The sequence below is a fragment of the Acanthopagrus latus genome, chromosome 11 (genome assembly GCF_904848185.1).
Source record: "Acanthopagrus latus isolate v.2019 chromosome 11, fAcaLat1.1, whole genome shotgun sequence".
NCBI classification, from domain to species: Eukaryota; Metazoa; Chordata; class Actinopteri; order Spariformes; family Sparidae; genus Acanthopagrus; species Acanthopagrus latus.
This window is the reverse complement of record NC_051049.1, coordinates 17,268,891-17,293,070: the sequence shown is the minus strand read 5'-3', so window position 1 is coordinate 17,293,070 and position 24,180 is coordinate 17,268,891. Positions and strand designations below refer to the sequence as shown.

The 24,180-nt window shown below is 42.5% G+C and overlaps 1 protein-coding gene across 1 annotated transcript; it reads right to left on the bottom strand.

Moving 5' to 3' along the window:
* Positions 1 to 419: 419 nt before the first annotated feature.
* LOC119029316 (uncharacterized protein C2orf72 homolog) lies at positions 420 to 3,369 on the bottom strand. The gene is made up of 3 exons (XM_037116065.1): positions 2,540 to 3,369; positions 1,838 to 1,951; positions 420 to 1,288 (listed from the first exon to the last, which is right to left on the bottom strand). The coding sequence occupies exons 1-3, from the start codon at positions 3,255 to 3,257 to the stop codon at positions 1,191 to 1,193; spliced, it is 930 nt and encodes a 309-aa protein (XP_036971960.1). The 5' UTR covers positions 3,258 to 3,369; the 3' UTR covers positions 420 to 1,190.
* Positions 3,370 to 24,180: the final 20,811 nt, after the last annotated feature.

The window sequence follows — 24,180 nt, the reverse complement described above, 5'->3', positions numbered from 1 at the left end:
TACGGCCGACCAACTCCTAGTATCTTGAGTATTTAGAATATGACCTTACACGTTCTCGTTGTAGTTAAAAGGAATGATGGAAAGACAGTAATTGGACGTATCCGATTTATGAACTGGCTTTTGTAAAGGTGGTCTATCGTGAATCAGTTCTTTCGCCTTTCCGTCCACGGGCAGGTTGCGAAAGCAAGGGAGGCACTTTGAAACCGAAGGTACACCGTGGCTGTTAGGCTAGCAATATAAATACGTTCATGACGTTTAAGTGTTTAAGTGTTGATTAATGAATTTGACAGCCAAATCCCAATATCCTATTGTCAGTCTGTTGAAAGAACGCACATTCATACCATCTCAAATATGTTTATTTACATATTTATATTAATATACAGACCAGGAATCTACATAAATACATACAAAGTGAAAGGTAGTTTCATCTATTTTTTTTTTATTAGAGATTACACAATTATCAATAGCAATTATATAAGGCACATAATTCTAATAAATTAAAGACGAAATATTAAGAAACTGACATCAATAAAGCATGGCAGGACTATCCAGATGCAGGGCCTAAGGGGGAAAAATAGCTGCTGGTCCCCTATATAGAAACAGGACCCCACCTAAGGCCCATATTGTGTCAGCTGATGTTAAGATTTGGTGATGTATGTTCAAATAAATTGTCATTAAAAATTAGCAAAAGACCAGATGACACACAATAAGCATGGGAGATTTGAGGCCACTGGAGGTCTGAGGCTAGGTGGTAATCCTACGCTGTACTTGGCCTTACATTATGTTGAAAGACTATTTTTACTTTAAGTTTTAAGCCTAGGCATAATGAACTCTCTATCTAGGCCCGTGTAAAAAGGAAAAAGCAATGACAAAATAAAGCCAAACTAGTGTTCAAGGATGCAATATAGTTCGGTTGACTAACTGACAACAGTTACCCCCTAACATACACAGTAAATCCCTTTCTGACTACGATTGTACATCAAAGACCATGTGGAAACAAACAAGAGACCAACAGATTTGACAATTAACACAGCGCTTCATGCCATGAATAACTGTGGCTCAACCGTAGGAATATTGATAACATGAAGAAACAGTAACATGTAGTAAGGCTCTGTAGCATGGCAGCACCAGCTTAACATTAAAAAACAGGATTGTCCAGAGTGATAAGCCTCCAGCCGCAGGTCATGTGATCAGCTGTCTCTTCCAGCTGACTCTCCATCCACAGGGGGTCCAACAGTCAGGGAATTGGTTTTCAGTGGGATGCTTTCCTCTGTACTTTCAGTGTCACCTGAAGACAAAAATACATGTTTAAAAACATTTTTACCCTAATGTGCAATTGAATTTAACAAAATTAATGTGATGACACAATTAGGCTGCAGTGGGACTAAAGCATTTGCTGCCTCAACTGTCCGATTTTTTATTTATTTATCATATATCACTATTTGAAGATGTACAGACAGTAATAGTAAGCACAAAATATTATTTTTCTTTAAAAAGTAAGTCACACTTTTTTTGAAAATGCTACATAGTTTCTGACAATCTGATATAGTGAGGCTAAATTGCTGTCGTCTGCTTTTCAAGTGCAGTTTTATTGGTACAGAAACCGATGAAAAGTGAAAGTGTGGATGTCTTTGTCTGTCTGTTAGTCCTGTGACAAATGGGTTATCAGTATTCGAGCCTTTTGTCCATGAAGTGTCCCCAGTAACCCTGAGCAGGACCAAGTATGGAATGTATAAGAAAAGAAAACAAGGAGGGACAGGAAAATATCCTGTGCAGGAAGGGAAACGCCTGTATAACTCAATCAAACTGAACTTTGGGACAAGATTCTGTTTTGTACCTTGTTTCCTGTTGGTTGGAGAGTTGTTGGCCTGGCCTCTGAGTCCTCTTCTCTGAGGCCAGAACAAACATTGGAATGGCCAGAAAAGCGGGTTCCCTCTATCCCGGGTATTATCTGAAAGGCAATAATAAGCGTTTAACAATTTGGCAGCTTATCTAAGGGACTGATTGTTTCATGAATGCTCCTTTTGTTCACGGGCCTTTGGAGCCATGCCTGGGAAGAAAAATGTATGGTCTTGTGAATGTCACTGATTGACCTATATAGTGGAGTCCACTGACACAAATCACTTTGTGTTCATTAGTGATCGTAGGATAGTGTATTATCCTTACAATACCTAATATATTCATTTAGTTATGTGTATGCATTCAATGGTTTTCAACTTATTCTACCACCATTTCCCGACCAGTAATATAATAATGAGTTGTAGATTTGTGTGTCTGCACTGTAGGCTCATCTCTATAAGTGCTTCTGAAACGGCCTTCTTCATATTGGAAATCTAATATTTTATGAATCAACCCATCTGGGTGGTGCCCTGGTTAAACAAACCAGGGTTCAAACTTCATGTTGACAGGCGTTCTGACCGTGTGCTTGAGAGCAAACATGAAATCACTGACATGACATAACACTAATTACATGAAGCAGATAATATTGTTTCTGGATTAAGATGGTGGGACTAATTAGGACAAATGGACGTTATTACACCTGCGGTTTGAGATAAGTTTATAACTTTGCGGGCGTTTCTCTTGATGGTGAGCATTTGGGCCTCAGTCTTCGGGATGAAACAGCCGACCCACATGGTCTCTGGTGAGTGTCTGTGGAACACTGAGCGCATCAGATGCTCCAGGATTTGCGCACACTGACGCGTCTCGGCGCACTCCTGTCTGGCGCGTATTAATCCAATCAAAGCTGGCTGGGCGATTCTCGCACGTTTCGTGCGCGCTTTTACGTCCTTTAGGATCTCTTTTAAGCACAGTCGGTTGGAATTGTTGCTGACAAATGTCTGCCTGAAGATGAATATGATGAGAGGAGAGTCTATGGTTCGCTTCATGCTGTAGATGTTCGCCCTCCTCGTGGCTGTCTTCTGAACGGTGCCGTTGCGCGTTGGCTGCTTGTCCTCGACCTCCGGACGGGCTCCCGAGCCCAAATCCCCGGGCCTCGCCGTGAGAGGTATGTCATCGTCTTTCACAGTCTCCGTCGTGTGTTCTGCACTTACAGCTGACGGAGGTGACAGGAGCAGTCCGTTTCTCGACAGGCAGTCGGGAAACATGTCGCCGATGAACTCCTGCAGTATCCCGGCGTCCTCCCCGTCCACCTCTTTACTTGGACACGGATCAGTCACCAGAAAAATCCTCTCTCTGCCTCCGATCAGAGCCAGAATCTTCTGAAACTCCCTCTCCTCCTCGGAGGCCGTGTCTGCCATCCCCTGCGCAATTACGGCGGCTATTTCCAACGAGCCGTCAAACCATTCGCTGTGCTGCCACCTTGGCGACCGGTGAAGTGCAGAGAAACTTCGTCACGGTCAACATGAGCCCCAGAGCAGAGGGTGGGAGTAAAGACTCAGCGCCTATTTCTATTGGCTGGCCAGTTTAGTGGGCGGGACCAACTGTCAACTACCACAATCAAATCACAGGCTCCTTTCAAGATAATACAGTTAATCTTTAATTGATCAGTAACACAAATCAAAGATGGTTAACAATATAACAAAACAACAACAACAACAACAACAACAACAACAACATGGGCTTCAAGCAGAAAAAGCAGAGAGTGAAATTATTAATTTGTCATGAATTTCTGAAGATCCAGGGCTGGATGATGAAATCAGGGTGAGGAGGTCACTCTGGTCACTCCCACCACTCGCATTGTAAAGACTCCTGCCTTCTCTCCAGTGTTGTAGATGCCTGGCTGCTCAAAGAAACAAAGAGAGAACAGTCGTGAGCACCAACTTCAACAAGAAGAGCTTCACTTGTCAAACCTGCTTATTCAACATAGTTCTCAAAAATCAGCTGCAGCGATAATGACTTCTTTGTAAGACCCAAAAATGCCTTTCACCCTCGAACCCCCTTCCCCACCACCACCACCACCACCACCACTCCACCCGCGGCCTGTTGAGCTCTCCAGACTCTAATCCTTTAATCCACACATGCCTGTTCTTTAATTAAGAGGTGCTGTCAGTCTGAAATGCCACAGAGTTCGTGAGTTAAAAAACAGATGAAACAACTTCAGCTTGCAGAGTCCGTGTGGGCTGGACTCAATGTTTGTCGATGAATGAATGATAAACCATAAAGTCTGACCAAAGCCAAAACCTCTGCCTTCAACCTTTAGACCGGCTGAGCATTGATTAGTGGAGGAGGAGGTAGGTGTGTTTGTTGTGTGGCGTTTCTCTTCAAACAGAATGCACTTGCATCATCATATCCAACCGACTGACAGAGCTGACGCTTCACTGGTAATGACTTTAATATTGTGGCTGATCACATCTGTAATCCCTCATTTTCAAATCAACTACCAAACACACACACACCCCACATTCAAAAGCAAAGCAGTAAAACGACGATGACCACAAAAAGCCAGATCAGACAGAGACATATATACAGTTTCAGCCTAAAAAAAAACACATGTCAAGGAACGTCCCACGCAGACATAGCATAGCAGGGACCTCCACTAAGATTCAGGACCCCCAGATACTTTCAAATATCTCACAAAAACCCATGAATGTCGCTGCAGAGCTTTTCAAGACGTGTCCCTGAAATGAGTTCCCTGATCCATCGAGAAAAACAATAAGCAGTGATAGCCTTCCATTCCTTTAGCGTTTATTCTCTTTGCCACTAACATACCCTACGTAAGAGTCTGCCGCACAGTAAGTGACAGTGAAAGAAAGGCTTTGCAAAAACCACCACGCAACAAAAGACATCCTGCCAATAGAGGGACAATCTTAACATGAAACCAGAAAGTAGGGCCTAGAGCAGCTGTTGCTTTATTGCAGACACATTTTGTTATTTTTTTTCCCCCTTAGAATAGTGTAATCCATGCATGACTTTTAAACTGGATCTACTGCAACCTTGTATTAGGTGGTCGCATCTAGGATCCCCCTTAACTACATGATATCTGTACAGGGGGAAACTGTAGGAGCTGTCACTGAAATCCTAACATTGAAGGTGAACTCGGCCTCGTAATTGTGAATTTGAAGTACGCAATCCACATTTATATGTCTCGAAAGATATCTAAGTGTGTTAACCTTCTGACCTCTTTGTACTTGGACAGGAGAAGCTGAGGGTCAAGATGCTCTCTCCAACCGGTGAGAGAGACATGAAGACCTAAACGTACTGAAAAAAAAGAAAAGTGTTAATTTGAATCACATGAATGTGTCACATCACAGTGATGATATAAAGCCTGGGTCTTCAACAGGGGACCAATAAAAGGTCCTCTGAAATAATAGTTTGATGATACTTAACATGTTTAAATGTGTCTGAAAGTACACATTGAAGTGGCTGTAAGCAGCTGTATTCAACAGTAATCACTGTTTAAGACACGTGTCTCCTCCCTCCACTCACGCAGTGAAGGAGAAGGCGAATGTTGTGGTATCCCTGCCCACTTTATCCAATCAGGACAGAGATCTCCATAAAGAGGCGGCCCTGTCTGCTCGTGACCATGCACAGAGCAGAATCAAGCTGACAATTCTAGTGCTCCTGGTGACGGCTCATACAGGCCAAGTCATGAAAGTTTAATGGGTGGTTTGAAATGTATCATTTAGGTTTGATTGAATTAAAGGGGACTGTTGGTCCTTGGCGGAGGTATGCGCTCTACTGTGTACCATTCTACTTACCTCTGTTATCCTGGAGGATGTTTATTATTCAAATCGTTATTCAAAACAGTTGTTTCTTTTTATTTCATTTTTTAAACCTCTCATCTTGTTCTTTTATGACATTTTGTAAATAAAATCAAGCCTGTATATTCCAGCATTTCCCCTTATGTAGTCAAGATAAGTTCATACACATAGTTCATACACATAGCACACAATGTCCTTTCTTTTAAGAAATAAATCATTAAAGTACAAACAAACAAACAAACAAACAAAAACAACCAATTTTTACTGGTTTCATATTTTTGTGTCCCACAATGGACTGACTGTATGGATGTGGGCATCTGTGGAAAACCTCCCAACAGCTGTCTACATAGTCTGTCTATCTCCTCTCTCCGTCAAAGCCACAGTTTCTGTACCCGTTCAACAACATTTCCCTCTTTCTCATTAGTTAAAAAAAAAAAATCACTAAACCCATAATTCTTTTTTTCACTCTCCTCCTGCGTTTGCACACAGTGTGTAGATAGGTCTGTTAATGTAAGACAAACTAAAGGCTGTTCAGGCTTTAACACCCACTCAGTTAATATAACCTGAAGGGAAAAGGTGAGAACATCTGTCACTTTGGCTTAAAAAGAATCACATTTAAAAAGTAGCTTGAATTCTGTCTTTTGCTGCCACCTTGTGGCTGAAAAGCGTGCACATCTTTCCCTGCCATGCTAAGTGATACAGAGGCGCAGTTATTCGACCTGAAGAGTGGAGGGTAACAATGCTTTTGATTAGGTGTATTGTTGCTCTTCAAAGATAGTCAAAATACAGTATATGTACCGGTATCATCCTCCAGGAGCACATATCTTTTATTTCATATTTATAAAAAGTTAAAAAAAAAAAAAAACTCTTATTAGCAAAGGGATAAGTAGTACCAGGTGGGTGGAGATGAGTATATCTTTAAATGTCAGGTAAGTTGTGAACTTTACCAGAGTCCACTGAAATGTTCAATGTAAAAAAGTGCAGCTGTCAGGTTTGGCGGTGGAGTTATTTATAATCACAACTTCAGCTGACTCCGCCACAGCTTTTCTCAATCAACCAAACGTTTTAAATTAACCCTCAAAGACGGAACACTTTTTCAGGCAGCGTGTCTCCTGCATTTATCTTGTTTTCCCTTCCCTATTCTAGCGGGCAGCAACAAGTGCCATATATCAACTTATTGAGGAACCTTAAGTTTCAGTCTGGCACATTGAGTGTCCTAGTTTTATTTGTTTTGTCTGTGAATGGTTGGATTCACCGTCATTTTTAAAGATTTTTTTTTGCCAGTCTTTTTTTTTTTTTTAATAATATATCATGAACTCTCTATTGACCATTCCTAAGCAAGTTCCAGCCAATGATTATAATATCATCCCATAAACAAAAACAAAAACAAACGCAAACACAATAAAAGGTGTAATCCTACATTGTTTTGACTGACCATGTGTCCATACAGGTTCAGTGGGTAAACAGAAAGGACCTTAGCAACAATCAATGCCTGCCCAGAGGAAGAAACTATGTGGGCTTCCATGACAAATCGCTGCTCTACTATGTGATGGAATGATCACATTTACTACAGAGCCCCAATACCCAAACAAGTGTGTGTGATACCACTGAAAAGCTGGGACACTCCCAGCACTGAACCATATCGATAGGATTGGCTGATGTACTAAACAATTTAGAACAATAGTTATTTTAAGTGTCGCCGGCTGTCAAGGTCTTTGAGGGTTAACTGAAACGTATAGACATAGTAGTATACATGTGTAAGGGCTGATTTTGCTCTGTAGTGAAATAACAATCAAAAAAAGTGAAAGCAACAACAAAGCATTAATAGCAATTGGTCTTCTTAGCAGCTGTTGACGGATTACATCTTTTTAAGTCGAGAGAGGTAATGTGATAAAAAATTGCACAACCTGTGAACTTCTTGTCTGATACCAGATCTCTGAGAGAAGGAAGATCAGCAGCAGTCAGGAACGCTGCAGGTAAGACATCAGTGTCAGAGAAGGAAGACCTTCGTTTTCTGACATTGTTTTCTGTCGTGTTGGTGTCATGTGGACTCCACAGAGGCATCGGTAAGACTGGAAACACAAAAGAGAGACATTCAGTCAAAATCTTTAAGTTTTAATCGAGTTAAAAGGTAAAATGTCAGCGCTCATAGAGAAGTACACAGAAACACACTGATAACCTGTGGTGGAGGAATGCCGCAGGAGTGGCTGATCCTCCAGTGACCCGGAGGCGCCTCCTCTCCATGGGTCAGACCCTCCGAAAGCACCTGAGACATTTTGTTTTGGGAAAGTTCAGAGCAACTTAATACCACAATGAAACAGTATCTCTAATCCTATATCTGTATGGATTTCCATTGTTATTTGACAACTGGCAATGTCTGAAGATGCCTGGGAGACTTAGAATATTAAACTTAGACAAGGAAAAAAAACAGAATGAAAGGTGGCAGGGTCCACCACATATAAAAAGTAAAATGTCTGAAGCCGTGCTGTCCTTTAAGGTTGGTTTGCATATTCAGTTGGTTCAGGCATTAATGTAAAGACAGTTTGTTTATTTAGTTTTTTAAGGCATTATCAAGTCAATGAAGCTCTGTCTAGACTGTTTAAAATGTTTTACTCCAAACTACATAGTGCACCTTTAAGGGCCATAAAATAAATGATTTACTTTTTTATCTTAACATTTTTCCTGACCATGTTTCCATGAAAATGTTTGATTTTCAATTCTAAGACCAACTTTTTCAGTGTTTTCCTACAGATGAGATAATTGTGGGATAATTGCCGCTGTGTTCTCTTTGAAAAAAACACAACTTGTCTTGACCTAGAAAATACATGTGTTACAAATGTCTGTTTGTTTTGTTGGATGGATTTTGTTTCTAACACTTTCTGGTCATTGTTGACACTTTTAGGAACTATTAACTACATCATCATCAAACATTGTGAAAAACAATGCAAAAAAGATTTACGTGATAGATACTCTTATAAGAGTCTGTGTGGCACACAACACTATCAAACAAGCAAGAGTTCATACTTGTATTAATAGCAGATTTTTTACAAAAAAAAATGTTTGCGTAAAAGTGTAAATTTCTTACCGACAAATATGGTTCCAAGAAGCAGGAAGGAAAACAAGTGATCAAAACCAACTCGGTTCAAACTTTGAAACCGCTGAGTCCCAAAACAAGCTGTTCTCTTTGTCATTGCGAGCAGAAAGGTAAATGCAGAACTGGAGGACGTGTTTCTGGGAGAAACGTTATCATGCCCTAGTTTTAAACAATACCCATGGAATCAGACCTGGAACAATAGGTGTGACATTTCATTTTTCTCTCTTTACAAAGGCTGAGACATGAGGGAGTGGTGGTCACATGTGGGGACAATACCGAAACAGCCGTTACACAATTTTTCTGGAATATCTGATACTAGCACAGATTCATGTTGTATTATCAAAATTTGTCACTTCTTGAAATGATTCTACTCATTATTTGATTATTGTTTTATGTTGTGTGTGTATTTGTGTTATGTCTCTTCTTGTACTGTAGGCCTAGCCCTTTACAGGTTTATAAAATGGTATTTATTGTAAGCGTGGCATGACAGTCAACACAACACATATGAAATGACAACAAAGTTGGTGCTCTGATGACGTGTCGCATGTTTTGGGGGGAATGCAATCATTGTCAGCTTGCAACATGCGAAAATATGAGATAGAAAGATTTAGATTAATGATAATATTTCCTGCTTTGGAGAATCTGCAGTGCAGATATGGTAGAGTATGTGCACGCTTCCATCTGCATGCAACGATTGAGTTATTCCACAAGATGGCACTTCAGTAGTAGTAGTAGTAGAATCCAGTAGAATCCTGGACAGTATATTCCTGGAAACTTTGTGAACTTTGTCACTTCAGGCCTTACCCCAGACTGTTGTCTGACCTTGTATTAACCTTCACATTTCTGTGTGCAGTTAGTAGTGTTATGTACACATATCACAAAATAAACCAATCAAAACAAATCAGTAGATATCAGCATATATTTTTACTATAGAATAATAAAAAAAAATATATCCTTGTATTGGAAAAATTCTCTTTTGGAAACATACATGGTGAACAGCACAGTTCGACTATGTGGCTTTTCTCTTTTCTCTTTATCCCATTCTTATATAATTTCTCTACTCTTTATCACAACATACATTTACTTCACTTGACCGCTGACTGCTAAGCTTTTAGGCTTTTTTATGTGTTTTTCTTTTACACCTCTGTATAATATAAAGTCAATTCATAATTTTTCAGCAGTTGCATTTTAAAGTACCGACTGATAATGGATTTTTTCCTCCCTGGAGATGATTAACAGTGTACTTAGGTTAACACCCATCTGATTTACCTGTTTAAAAACACTTTTTGTATGCATTTTTGCAGTATATATATATTTAGTACTACTATTGTTTATGTCAATGGGATATTTTCATTACATCAGTTACACATTCTTATTACATACTCTTAAGTTGGTCTTTCAATATAGAAATACCCAGAAATAAATATTTTACTAAACAAAACAAACCACTCATTTCCCCACTAGGCGGCAGTGTCTTCCTACTGATAGTGATATTTTTTACTCGCCTCCTCTGGAGTGAAACCTTGTGGAGTCCCTGGTACTTGCCACCCAAGAGGCATGTGCACTGTGTTATTAAACACATCAACAGTACCACAGTGCTCTGTGTGACTCAATGAATGCCAGAGAGGAACCAAATATTCACTCACTATCCGCATGTCAAAAGGCAACAGGTCTGTTCTGGAGAAGGAATGACGAGTATGATGAATATGAGTGTCTGGGCCAGCTCGGCTTGTTTGTGGTGTCATTGCTAAGGGATGACACACCAATCACAGAGAATGTCCTGAGTGTGTGTGTGTGTGTGTGTGTGCGTGTACACCACAGCTCCATCTGTTAAGGCTTTGAGACACAGTTTAGCTGCTGATACACTGATCATCACAAATGGTTTTAAGCCACACAGAGGTCACAGAAATTCCCTTTTCAAAAGATGCTTCTCAATTAAACGGTCTGCCTCCTGTGTCAGTCCCACGTCAGCAGGCTGACACGGGGCATGCCGCGGCTGCCTGGGGACACTTCAGGCACGCAAATGGCTGGAAAACAAGTGACGGCGGTGGATTTGCACTTGTACATTTGCTGGCAGGGCTCCTCTTAATTCTGGGACCTTTGAAAAGATCATCTTACATGAGGCCCAATGTGTCTGAGTGCGGTCACCTCAGGATTCAGAAGGACTGCTCAGAGAATGACCTAGGCAAGGGCTGCATCAACAATCCCAAACACTCAAACTCTTCATTAATTATACTCTCATAAATACTACTATGTAGTTTGGAAGAAGACATTTTAATCAGAGGAGGAAAACTCTTCACTGATTGATTTTCATGACAACAAACAGTCATCAAAAGGTGACACATTTCATACGGTTTCACTTTGTATTTGTGGGAGCTTTCTGAGTTGCTACAAGTATTTTTTTTTACTGTTTTATTGCCCTTTTAAGTAAGTATCAAATCTGAATACTTCTTCCACCACTGAAATGGAACTGACAAGATGAATGTAAAGGCTATTTCCCCATCAGCGATTGCAACCCCTCGGCACCCCTTCACAAAATAGATCCTAAACCCAGCTTAACAGTCATTGTGCAGACAGAGTCGTCCTCATCGCTGTGAATATATGTCGGCAGTGTTGCAAACGCTCGTAACTTCCTGGCCGCAAGATGTTGCCTTTAAACTTTGATGGTTTCCATACTTCATCTTGAAATGAAGTGTAAATGTCAATCAGAGGATCACAGGCTCCCCTGTGGGTTCAGAATATTCAACCACACTTCACTTATGAAACTTATTTAAAACCCATAAGATTACCTCAAAAATGCATGGATGTGAAGTTGAAACATGGTTACTTTTCATCTTATTCTTAGTTTTAATACAGTGCTTTAGTGCAATATTGACATCACCATTCATTGGTCTTACATTTTTCCGAAGCAGGTTTGTCATTCTATACAACTTGTACGATTTTCTTTCCTGTTTGAATCTGCTTATGCATTCCAAAAAGCATCAACATGTGTGTTTTAAGAATTTCATGAATTTGTTACATACTGTATAATTATTTGTGGTAATGAAACAACGTTTTAAATTCAGAGTATAGTATTGCCACTTGAGGCAGTTCACATAGCAGCATACAAATACACACACGCAAGGGTTTGGTCTGCAAACACCTATTGTTCTCTTCAGATACAGACGGAGTCAGAGGTCACTGGGTTACAAGTTAACTCGTAGATGCAGAGAACCACGGCCCTGTGGAGCCCTGTTAACCAAAAGGGGAGAAAACACAGCACAAGTGTCCTCCAGGAGCCCTGCTACTCCTCTGTTCATCCTTTCTCCAGGCCTGAGACATTTACAAAGCCAAACAAACAGTCCACTGTAAGCAACTTTTCCAGCCCAGTGGGCCTGGACACAGAGGACTTGTCCACAGAGAAACACGAGGAGTGGAGGGGACTGGGGGGGTGAGGCACAGATGGTAACACCTTGAATACGTCAGGCTAAACCCACAGTGCATGACAGGTCAGAGGTCGGCAGAGTCGACAAGCACCACAGGCCCGAGCGGATTCTTCCGAGCTGCAAAACACTGAAAGCTCTTGAAGAATACATCAGAAGAAGAAAGCAAAACTGATGAATGATACTAACCGATTACAGACTCACTACATTTGAGTTCTGACTAACTAACTGTTGAGGATTTAAGAAGTTATCTGCATCCTCCTCCCCCTCAGATCCCTCTTAATGACTTCAGTGACATGTGCTGCTTGTTGATTTTAAAATCATCTTCCGTCAAAATTTATGAAATAGTTAGAAATGAAGTTATCTACCGGGACCCATTCCAATCTACATAGTTTCATACATATAGTAGTTTGTCTTGGGTAATCATCAAGCTACAACTCCTGACTCTTTCAAGATAAACTAAAAGTTTTTTTCTGAATAAACCAAAACATAGATACAACTAAGAATGGCCAATAAAAACTGTGTCCAAAAGGACTTTCATATTATGAGCTGAAAACTGTTTTCTCCAAAACATTTTTTTTTTATCAGCTATACATATAAGAGACATTCTTCAGCTCCTGTCATCACTCACAGTGACATCAAAGAAAAAAAACTGGAAGTTGACACATGCTCAAAAGCCCAACAGACTCCACCTTTGTATTCTATAATGAAGTGACATTGTGCGGTTATGAGAAATTTCCATGAGAAAACAATGAAGACATCTTGCTGCTGAGGCAATGTCCTTGGTTGAAAATGAATGTATATTTCGTTTTGCCGTCTCGACAAAGCGTCGAACCTTCGAGGACCTTCAGCTGTGAGGCAGAGTTTTATGATGTAAATCTTTCAGACAAAAAGAGCAGGTTTTGAAATGCAGGCCTTGGCCGTATTAATTGAATTATTTAATCTGAAATGCAGGTGCGTAGCTGCATAAAGAATGATGTCAGACAGAAATAAAAAAAGGCAGTGACCATGGGCGAGCTTCTTTTCAGCAACAAAATATCGAAATAAATCTCTGGAAAGATGTGTTTTTAGAAGTGTTTGGTGGATGGAATAATGCCGTGAAATGCAATTAAGTGAGTACGCTGCAGGCTGAAGAAGGTGCTGATTGCACAGGTCTTCAGTTGCTTGCCCATACATCTAAAGTGAGGTGAAAGAAGAAGGGAATGCATGTAGCAACACTGCTAATTCACCAATCACAACCAGTAATTGCTGCCTCCTGAGGAGAGGTTAAGGAGACATGTCAGTGCCTCTCTGGGTGCTTCTGACTGGCTTTCTGCCAAAATGTCATCCATCCTGGAGCCTAATCAAGTTATCATATCAACAAATCTCCCATCAGGGGCCCCATGTTTGACACTTGAAAAAGAAACCCAGAGGGGGACAACAAATTTCCATCAGCAGGGCGCTGAGGGCAGGAGCTGGTCCGGCCAGGCGGTCATGAAAGCTACCTGCAGCTTGTGGTCAAGCTCCCCTCTGGGACGACACGCAAACTGGACTCTACTGCTCAGCCATAGACATTCCCCGAAAACTCGGGGGAACGCAGAATGCGCTTTATTTAGCGCTGCACACAATAGTCCGGAGGGAACACAATGTGGTTATCATGCAGAGTGCGGAGGGTAGAGCGGCGGCTGCGGACCCCCTGCAGTGGCGTGAGGGGACAGGGGGTCAGGGTTTAAGAGGCACGCTGGCCTCGCCTAGGGAGAGGGTTAATGTACTGTTAATCTGAGGTCAGAGATGCACCCTCACACTCATACATCACCACTGACAGCACCAATCAGAAGAGGCAGTCCTCTGTCATAAAGTGCACACTGGCGCTAGAGCTAAATGATTCTCGCAGGAACCTGTTGTAAAAGTTTAATATGAGCCTCATTTAAGGGAAGAGAGAGTTGTTTTTCTATTGAGAGAACATGTTCAATATGTTGATCAATAGACTAAATAATAACTGAGAATAAATGGTAGAAAATAAATAGCATGAATGTGAAGCACCACAACAGTCGCTTGAATAAAATGTGTAGTGCTGCAAAACATATGCACGTTTAATTTGTACACTTCTGATTCATGATGTTTGTCGTATCATCATCGTTGTCCAGATTATGTGTTTATGACTGGACTTTCTTTTCTGGAAGAGGAGGGTATGGTTTTGGCATGACAGCCAAGTGAGAGACGGTGTTTCAACATCTGTAAGCGCCAGCCCATTGGACATTTTTGACAACACGTCAACATGAAAATCCGGTATTTTCAACAAGAAGTCGGAACAATTTCGCGCCATGCTTGTGGCAACAGAACAAATCTTCACCCATCCCCAACCAAGTGTTTTTTTTGTGCTGAAATCTAACCAGAACAGAAGCATGACGTTGTCTCAGCAAATTAAAAAACTGAACATAAAGAAACGTAAAGTTTCATCTGTGGTTTGGAGACAGATAGATTACAGAGGAACACATTTTCGGGAACACAGTTTTTCATACACCATAGAGAGTCAGCAGGGCAGGTCCATTAGGCAGGGCTGTATGTCTGTGTTTGAAGAGCTGACGGTGCATGGAGGCATGAGAGCGAGCATTCCCTGGACGCAGAGGGGTGTCAAGATAAGGCGATAGGGGCGGGATCTGGCTCAGCATAGATGCAAATGTTTGACATGCTCTTTCACCATCCTGTTGTCTAAAAAAGTGCACTTACATATCCGCACATGTAGAGCCATGCACACACACACACACACTCACACACGCACACACACACACGTACAGACACCATCTCATGACTCACATCCCGCATCAACAACACTGATAACCGAGATGTCATCAAAAGGCTTTTTGTTTTGAGTCTGCGATAAGATTTTTATCTTGCTGAAGTGCTGAGACGTGGCCTGGTTGAAACGCAGAGCAGAGCCTCTGACCTGCCTCGCTCGTTATTCCCTCTCACAGGCCCATTAATTGAATTAGCTATTCATCGAAAAGTGGAGAGTGCACTGAATTAGTCTCTCCGCTCTGCTACTTCTCAATCTTAAGAGTCTCCTTAGTAGTGTGTTGACTGGTTTTCATTGTATGTTGCTGCGCCTCCGCCGGCCTGTGAGAGTGGAAGGGGGAGACAGGGCAGGGCAGGTATGGAACAGCCCACAGGGGGGCTAACCTTTGACCCTGTTCTGGAGAGGGACTCGGGTCTATCCAGCAACACAATACTTCCAGCATACAGCCCTCCACGGCTGCCTGCTGCTACCCACAATGAAGTCCTTTGCCGGGGTCTCCCTGGGCAGAAAGGCCCCCCGGAGCGCTGACTGCCATCCGGAGGTCTTTCACCGCTTTCTCCTCTCCCTACCTCCGGCCGACGCCGAGAAAGAGAGGAAAACCTCAATAACAGAGAAGATACAAGGGGAACAATGGTCTTTAGAGGGCATTTTAACCCGCAACAAACAGTGTCAACATCTGTGGGGACTGGATAGATAGATAGACACTGTGTCGGCCATGGACAGAAAAGGCCCTTTCCTTGTGGGCAGTCACACTGAAAAGGCTACAGTGTTGTTTTGTTGTGTTTGAGAGGGATTTGGTCCCCGTCTCCTTTCAGCCGCAGTTGAACCGCACTGTGGTGCCGGCGAAGCGATTTTGTCTCACTGGAGAGCCAGGGCAAAAGATGAAGCAAAGCCTCGAGAGCAGGCCCTTTCTTCCCATGGCCCCGCTCCTTTTGGAGGGGTGAAAAAGATTATTGTCGTACACATCGAGTGAAAAACGCATCAAAGTCGGCGGGGAGTGTGGCCCGGATTGAGAGAGCGAAGGGTTGATGTTACGAGGAGGGGATGAACACGGACACATGTGGCGTATAGCGTGTGTGTGTGTGTGCGGTGGCCACACACAAGCCCAGACGCGTGGGAGTGTATTGGATTCTCATGGGCTGTCTGGGAAAAGACACTGTCCCTCTCTCTCTTTTTCTATCTCATTCTCTCTCAAGCGTGTGGTCTCTTCTCATGTGAACACACTGCCAGTATAAAGGATCTCTTCATCTCTCCCTCTTTTGGCTCTCTTTTTGCATCCTGATGTGAAAAGGGTTCATTCACTGGGGCCTGCAGTCTAACTCCCACTCATCTCAATTTATCAGTTAGCGCCAATTGGGCCTAACTGGGAGCTTGTGGGAATCCAGGTGCTTATCATTAATGCCGCTTCATTGTGGTTTTGTGAGGATACGCGGGAGGAACTCTGTGTCATGTTCCTGCTTGTCTGCAAGGGCCTCGCCAAACCATGCTTCCCCTCGATATACTGCATCCAGACACACACGCCCACACACGCAGCTACATATAGGGTGACATGCTTGTGGTGAAGCTTCTGCAGAGTGTCTTTCACACAGTAGCACATAAACCCGATATATCTCAGGGCTGTTAAAGTTATAACGTCCCCGCCTGCTGATCCACCGGTCTCTACTCCTGCTGTCCCTCCAGTGACATGTGTTTTCGGTCAGATTATCATAATGTTGTGATATCATTAACTGCTTTCAACTTGGCCGCGGTGAGTGTACAGTTTCACGTACTGAATTCGAAAAACACATAGCATTCGGAAACCATCAAAGCAAAAAAAAAAAAAGATCTAATGACAAACAAAGACTGCCTGTGGCTAAACGGTATCATCTGAGATCTTAACCACATCCCGAAAACTGCCTCAACAAACGTATAACCCTGGCTGGACTTCCTGTCAGACATTTTAGATGTGACACAAATAGACACATTCATGCTGAGATCAAAGTTCTGTGGGCGTCTGGGCAGACAGAGAGAGCTTATGTTTGGTGTGTGCGCTCGGGCATTTTTGAGGTGCCGGATGAGTTTTCGCAGCCTTAAAGGAAAGCACGACGCGTGACACTTTTCACAAACGTTTGATGGTTGACTCATCACGTCAGCACCATCCTCAGACTAGATGATGTGTCAAGAATCATGACTAAGATCCAGCATGCTGAACAGAGGGATATGTTGGAAGGTGTAACAAAATAGAGGTAGCTAACCGGATTCAGTGGTCCTCTCCTCCTTGTCAATTCTCTAACGTTAGGTCTTCAAAGAAACCAATCTGTGCCCGTGATCTAGGCCTGCAGGGTATGAGGGAAATCTGTGCTGTGCGATAAAATTCTTCAGTATTACGATGACAATATAAACCAGTGGTGTCAAACTGATCCAGTAAAGGGCCATGTGGCTGCAGGTTTTCATTCCAACCAAGCAAGAACACACCTGATTTGGATCAGGTGTGTTCTTGCTTGGTTGGAATGAAAACCTGCAGCCACATGGCCCTTTACTGGATCAGTTTGACACCCCTGATATAAACGATGATAAATAAACAAGTGTAAACCGACCCAACAATCGCCAGTGGTGTTAATGCATGGCCCATGTATGCAGCGTTTCATCTGATAAATGTGTATGGACAGTGGAAATGCATGATGCAGGCAGCCTTTTGCAATGTGTTCATCATGCATGTAATCCCTGAAAATGCTAAGTTTGAAAACATGGCAGCTGGAACTTCTCCAAAACTTCAGCAATATCTCTAACACCTAAAATTCATCGGGCTTATTTTACTGACTTTTTCTTTACACTTTGAAGACCTTTAGGTAGCGTTAAATGAATGCAGTTCTATTGTTTAATGTACGTATTCTTTTGCTACATCGAGGGCAATTTGCTTCCTGTGCCGGCACCGTAGGTTGGAACTGGCTGTAAATTGTGTGCTGCAGATTCGTCTGTAACAAACATAATTCCTAAAGAGATTGCACTGGCTTTTCGGGACAATGGTTGACTCAAATGCTAGGGCGGTCCCTTAAATTGTGCTGAAGATATGACACGTAACATTTTCACATCAACATGTTCAACACCAAGCAGATCTTTAATCCAGCTACATCCAATTCCAGTGAATTCTGTCATTTCACTCAAGCTAATGGAGCATTTCATTTGTTCCCTTTTGCTACAACTTCTGGAAAAAAACCTTGGTGTTAATTGTTTTGACTGAGAGACCTCCAGTGGCGGAAATTGCATACTGTACTTTTAATTGGACTCTAATATGTGTTCTGTCTCACCTTCAGACAGAAGAACATGTTGTTTAAAGACAGTCAGCATGCTGCAGTAGATGCCTGTGTGAACTGTGGCATTATTCTCAGATGAATGAATCAAGTGTCTGAATTTTGTACTAATCAAGGTTGAAAAAAAAGGTTGGCTCTCCGTTTATTCTGAAAGAACATCAGATCAGTGCCACATGGGAGGACTGAAAAAGAAGTGTTTGAGTGCATGTGTAGCTAACACTTATACATATACAATGCTGGAATAACACACTTAAGGCGGGACGTCCCATTTCCTGTTACATGGGCGATAAAAGGATGGACGCTGCAAAAAAAGTGAAGGGCCTGTAAAAGAAAACACTTTCTTTGAGGATCGTCGTCCTCCTGAGAAAACCGCAGGGGGCAGTGACTGCCAGCGGCGAGCATCTTTAGATTCTCAGTGAACCGGTCGGTAATGTTCATTAGCAGACCTGGGGAGAGAGCGGGGGACATGAATGGAAGGCACACCTTTGTTCTGGTAACCCTGTGCCAGGAGAGGTCCAGCAACATTAGATATGGCTGACCTGAAGTGAATGTTGGCCTCGGTGAGCGAAAGAGAGTGCCATAGAGGGGGGTTGAAGATTGGAGGAGAAGCATCACCCTCCAAACTGATAATCTCTTGTAGTCCTTTCCCCATGGTGCCACTTATTCCTTATTTCCAGCCCCCCTACCCCCTTTCCTTCCCATCACTGGTTGTGGTGCTTACTGCCAAATTACAATTATTGCATGTGGAGCTCACACACACACACACACACACACACACACACACACACACACACACACACACACACACACACACACACACACACACACACACACACACACACACTTCGTACCATCACTGGGTCCTGCTGGAAAGTGTTATATGCATCTAAGGAGTGTTTCATTGAACGTGACTCACTGGGATTTCTTTCCATTGTTGTGTAGCGCAGAGAATTAAGAGATTACAAAAAAAAGGAAATGAATAAATCCTTTTTGTTGCATGACACAGCAACAATCCCCTCCCACTTTAACTGCACTTGAGGGTGTGGACTTCCTCGTACCGCAGCGTGCGTTAAACACCACATAGTAAAAACATGGTCAATGCTCATGCTAATGCAAAACACCCGCGTTCGAGTAAAAAAAAAAAAAAAAAAACGCAGCCCAGTAAAAAGGTCACTCACACAACAACACAAATTTGGTGGTCGTCATGACTGTAAACATCAGACTGTAAAACCGTGTCTACCGTTGGGAAGAGAAACTATAAATGCTCCAGTTGTTTCTGGGCCTATTTTATATGCCACAACAAATGGCAATTTGAATGCCTGAGCATGACAACCAGACCAAACCCTCCTTCCTTTCCTCCTCCAGGCAAGCGGCGTGCAGTTTAACGTGTGTTCACACAGGCTGGAAACACACACTGCGTCACACTCAGCTCGAAAACCGCAGAGAACCCCCCTGTTAGGACCGGCCTTAATGAGGCAGGCGTAGTGTATGTGCATGTGTGGCTAACACCTGGACCAGCTGCTAGCTATAAAGCACTACCGCTGTCAGGGACTATCAAAGCACCTTGCGGGCGGCCATCTTTCTTCCTTCCCCTAAAAATCTCCAGCGATGCCTCTAAAATCCCTTAACAGCATCCTCCATTAATTGGCCTCTTACCTCCGACAGGCTTCAAGTGGGGGGAGCACATTTGTACGTAAAGCTGCTCTCACACAGACATTAAACCACAAACACACACGCACACACACCCTCAGGTGAGTCAAACACTGAAAACACAGATCTCCTTTTTTCTTTTTCCATAGTGGGTTTCTCACATCAGAGGTGTGTGTGTGTGTGTGTGACAGAGAGAGAGAGTGTGGAGCAGGCTTATCTGGCTCAGCATCAGCACTGGGATGATTTGCTCACACTCAGTGTTGTGCGGGTGTGGAGTGAGAGCTTTTGTCCTCCTGGCAGAGGGCAGGCTGGGATCCTGCCTCAACAGCCACCGACTCACTGTCTTCTGTTCACCAAGTAAAATGTGGAGGAATTTATCTTGATTGTGTTTTTACAGATGCATGCAGACAACTAATGGTCCAGTGATATCTCTTCTGTTCAGGGCTGGTGATATTACTCATGTCCCATTAACATACAGTAGATGCACCACTAGGGCTTCCTTGAAAAAAGCAGCTACTGGCTGTTTAATTGGTTTCCTCTTAATGGAAAATCAGTAAGATCTGTAAAAATGCAAGTTTTGTAAATGAGAGGTTGCCTTTCTGTTTTTGACATCACGATTGAGCCACGAAACAGGGAACAGCAGAAGCAGATCAGACAGAGGCAAGAAGGCATTATAACTTTATTATGAATGTCTGAATTAGACACATGGATTTCATGGAGTATTGAGTGACAGCATGGAAGCCAGTTGGGGGTTTTCCATACATATGTGCTGGCTCGGCCTGACTCAGTTTCACTTGGTCTGTCAGCCTAGCGTGGCAGGGCTTTTTCATTTCCACTCTAAGAGGGATACCTGCTCGAAGGTGTGTCTTTAACTGATGTCATGCCTGTCTTGTGTAGCAGTACAGTACAGTGAAGAATATCCGCTTACAAAGCTCCACTAATTTGGAGGTAAAACACATTTCATTTCCAAGACGTTCATTACAGTAAAAGTCTTTCGTTACTGAGTTATTTAAAAACATTTGTGATGAAGCTGCAAGATCAAGAAAGGTTGGGTTTACACCTGCAGCAGCTTAACATAGCATAACTGCAACAGTAAAATACAGCAGATATGTGTGCAGTACCAACAGGGACACTGGAGGGAGACTAGACTTCAAACAACCAAAGATTCAGTAAGAAAGTTAAAATTTACCAGGAGGTGAAATGTCTTTCAACACTTGCTGGCTGACGGAGGGACTTGGGCCAAAATGGGCTGGCAGCTTTGCGAGACGTCACCGCAGCCCGTTTTGAGGTGGGGATGGGTGCAGTTTGGCCCTACTCTGGAGAAGGTTCATCCCACAGGGCACATTGGCCCAACTTGGCTCGGTAGAACTGGTGATTAAAATGCAAATCGGTGCAGCTCGGTGCGATGCCGCCAAGTGACAATGTCATTATGGTTACTTTTTCATATCTTTTACTTCAGTCTCCCTTTTAAACTCGATGATGGATGAATGATGTCCAAAAAATATTTACTAGCATCTTTGAGTTCAACATTGGTCATAGCATTGTACTGGGAAAAAAAGATTAGCTTGCCACCGACACCAGGGTGAGACATTAGTGGAAAAAATATTTACATTTTACCCTGAATGAATGCTGATTCTAGCCTTTCCCATTGAAGACAAAAGCCAAATGTTAGTGGGTATTCATGTTTTTTGTCCACTGTGACAGTGCCACCAAAATGTCTCAGACTTTGATGACGTGATAACAACTTGGCATGTCATCATGAGGCATCTTTATGAACATTTCATTAGCACATGTTGAGGCCAACAAATGTTGAGTAAGGAGGAGAATCTCTCCACACCACTGTGCCCTTTGCGGGCTGCCACCACCACAACATTTTTACATGAACGTTGATGTAAAGCAGACTAACAGTGGAAACTGTGAACACGGTGCATGGATTTCGTTTGGAGGCAGAGCAGCATACTGTCAAAAAAAAAAAAAAGGTAGCAGTTCAACTTTTTTTTTAGAATAGCAGTGAAGGTGGAACACTTTATGTAAGCTGTGAGGAAAGGTAGTGTTTCAGGCTGTGCTGGCAAAAGATAACTGTACCTTAAGGTCTAAAATCCATAAATATGTGGCACTTAACAGCTGAACACCGGTGACGGTCATTTTGGAAACAATTTTTCTTAAAGTGCTCAACACATAAAGAAGTTGAACGAGTGATTGTTCAACAGTGAAACTGTATAATCCATAATCACAAGGGGACTGTACAAATATATACACTCTGTACGTTTTGCGAATACTTGCTATGATTTATTCCCATGTATTTAGGTGGGAGACGTGAGTTTACATGACAGGACAATATGAGTCTTGGGGGGGAACACAGGAAGGGACTTACAAATACAGTCAAAATACTTTTCTGGTGTCTGACAGTTGACCTCAAGTGAAATGCGGTCGACCCGTCCACCTGGCTCTCCATTAGGGAAAAACAAACACTGAGAATTATTTGCAAATGTTATTTGACTCTGATCTGCTCAGCAGCTCTGCTGGGTGTACGCCATCCACAAGTACATGTCAACATGAGCAAGATTTACTGCCTCTGAGCCGGGGGCCCTCTCAGCCCGGGAGTGAGAGGCTGATTGACTGAGTATGTGTTGGGATAGAGTCTGTGTGTGTGTGTGTGTGTGTGTGTGTGCGTGTAGGAGTATGTGTGCATGTACATGTACCCCTGTGAGCGAGAAACTCAGTGACGTGACGTCTGCATGAGCAGTTGGACGACCGGTCTTTATACAGAAACATTTTGCTTGCAGCAAACGCATGAATTCCACACCGTGTATAGGTGTGTGTGTGCATGGGCGTGAGACTTTATATATTTGTGTTGTCTTGGAAGCTAGGCAGCAGGGGTTAGCGTGGTTCTCTGGGCTCGAGCAGAGTTAACAGCTCATTAACACCAATTCATTACGGGCCACCTCTCCCTCACTCACTGCGCTGTGCATTAAGACACAGCCAGCCGCCCTCTTTCACACACAATGTAAATCACTCAGCCCAAACTCACAGGCACAGAGGGGGAGCCGAGCCAGCGAGCCTCCTGGTGAGAAATAGTACCTGTGTGTTTGTGTTTTTTAAGTGCGGCTGGATGTGCACGTGCAGGGGTGCTACCAGAAATCCTGTAGCACGCGAGTGAGACTTGTGGGCTCAAGAGCTGTGGCAAAAGTGTAAGACTAAAAATTGTTGCATGTAGGTGTAAAGCAAAAGATTATTAGGGTTCAGAAAGAGTGGAGGCTCTTACTGGTTTAAAGTTAACTTGAAAACAAAGTTGCGCTAAAGTTGTGTTCAGACAAACAATATAATTATAAGATATAGATGTAATTATAAACAAAACGGCAGCGCTCTTGTTCATTTTTAAAGGAGCCAGTCCATTCTGTGCTAACGTCATCGTCATGTTCATCCAGAATTTATAAATTACCCTATATTTGTGCTCTCAAATCTTAGCCTGGTTAGCAAAATTATATTTGATTTGCATACAATCTAATCTGGTAGCTAGTAATCTTTTATATTCTATTCTCTTCCCTCACATACCACTGCTCTGAAGTCATACATGAGTAAAACTTGTGTTAAACTTATAATTAAAGTAAAAAAAAAAAATACTTTGGTAAAAGTGAAAGTCACCCATATGAGCAGCGACTGAGTGAGTAAAAGTCTTAAAGTATCTGATTAAATGCATTAAAGTATCAAAAGTAAAAGTAAATTCTACACATATTGGCTCTGGTGCAGCATGTAAACTGCAAAGTAACTATAAGTTAAAAAAAAAAAGGCTTTACTTGATTACTTCCATTTGACATAACTTTATACTAGTACTTCACTAAGTCAGAGGAAAGTATTGTACTTTTTACCCCACTACATTTGTTGGACAGTTACCTTCCTCTCCAGTGCAAAACGACATACCTCCAGATGTCTTCATGTTGAATGTTTGTGATATCCGTGCTGTAAAAAGTATCCAAAAGTCCGACTCAAAAATAGGGTGGAGTGATAAGTATATAGTGGAGTTATAAGTAGCAGAAATGTAAATATTCAAATTACACTGCAGTAAATGGATTCAACTATAAACTGCCACCAAAAAGCCACAAATAATGCTCAGAACAGCACCAAACTTCAGCAACAATACAAACAGGGTCTCAGCACATAGTCCGGGGTATCTTACCTCCACTAGCTTAGCTTGATTTCTATTGTGAAGCTAAAAACAGATTTCAACTCTCCTCCATCAGCTTCCGGGTTGGGGAAGTCCCGATGTGACGATTACCGAGTGCGGTTA

Excerpts from the sequence above, each read along its gene's own strand:
- LOC119029316 (XM_037116065.1), bottom strand. The coding sequence starts at position 3,257 with ATGGCAGACACGGCCTCCGAGGAGGAGAGGGAGTTTCAGAAGATTCTG. Across the intron at positions 1,952-2,539 it reads AAACTTATCTCAAACCGCAG|ATAATACCCGGGATAGAGGG; the intron begins GTGTAATAACGT and ends ATTGCCTTTCAG. Across the intron at positions 1,289-1,837 it reads TCCAACCAACAGGAAACAAG|GTGACACTGAAAGTACAGAG; the intron begins GTACAAAACAGA and ends TTTTGTCTTCAG.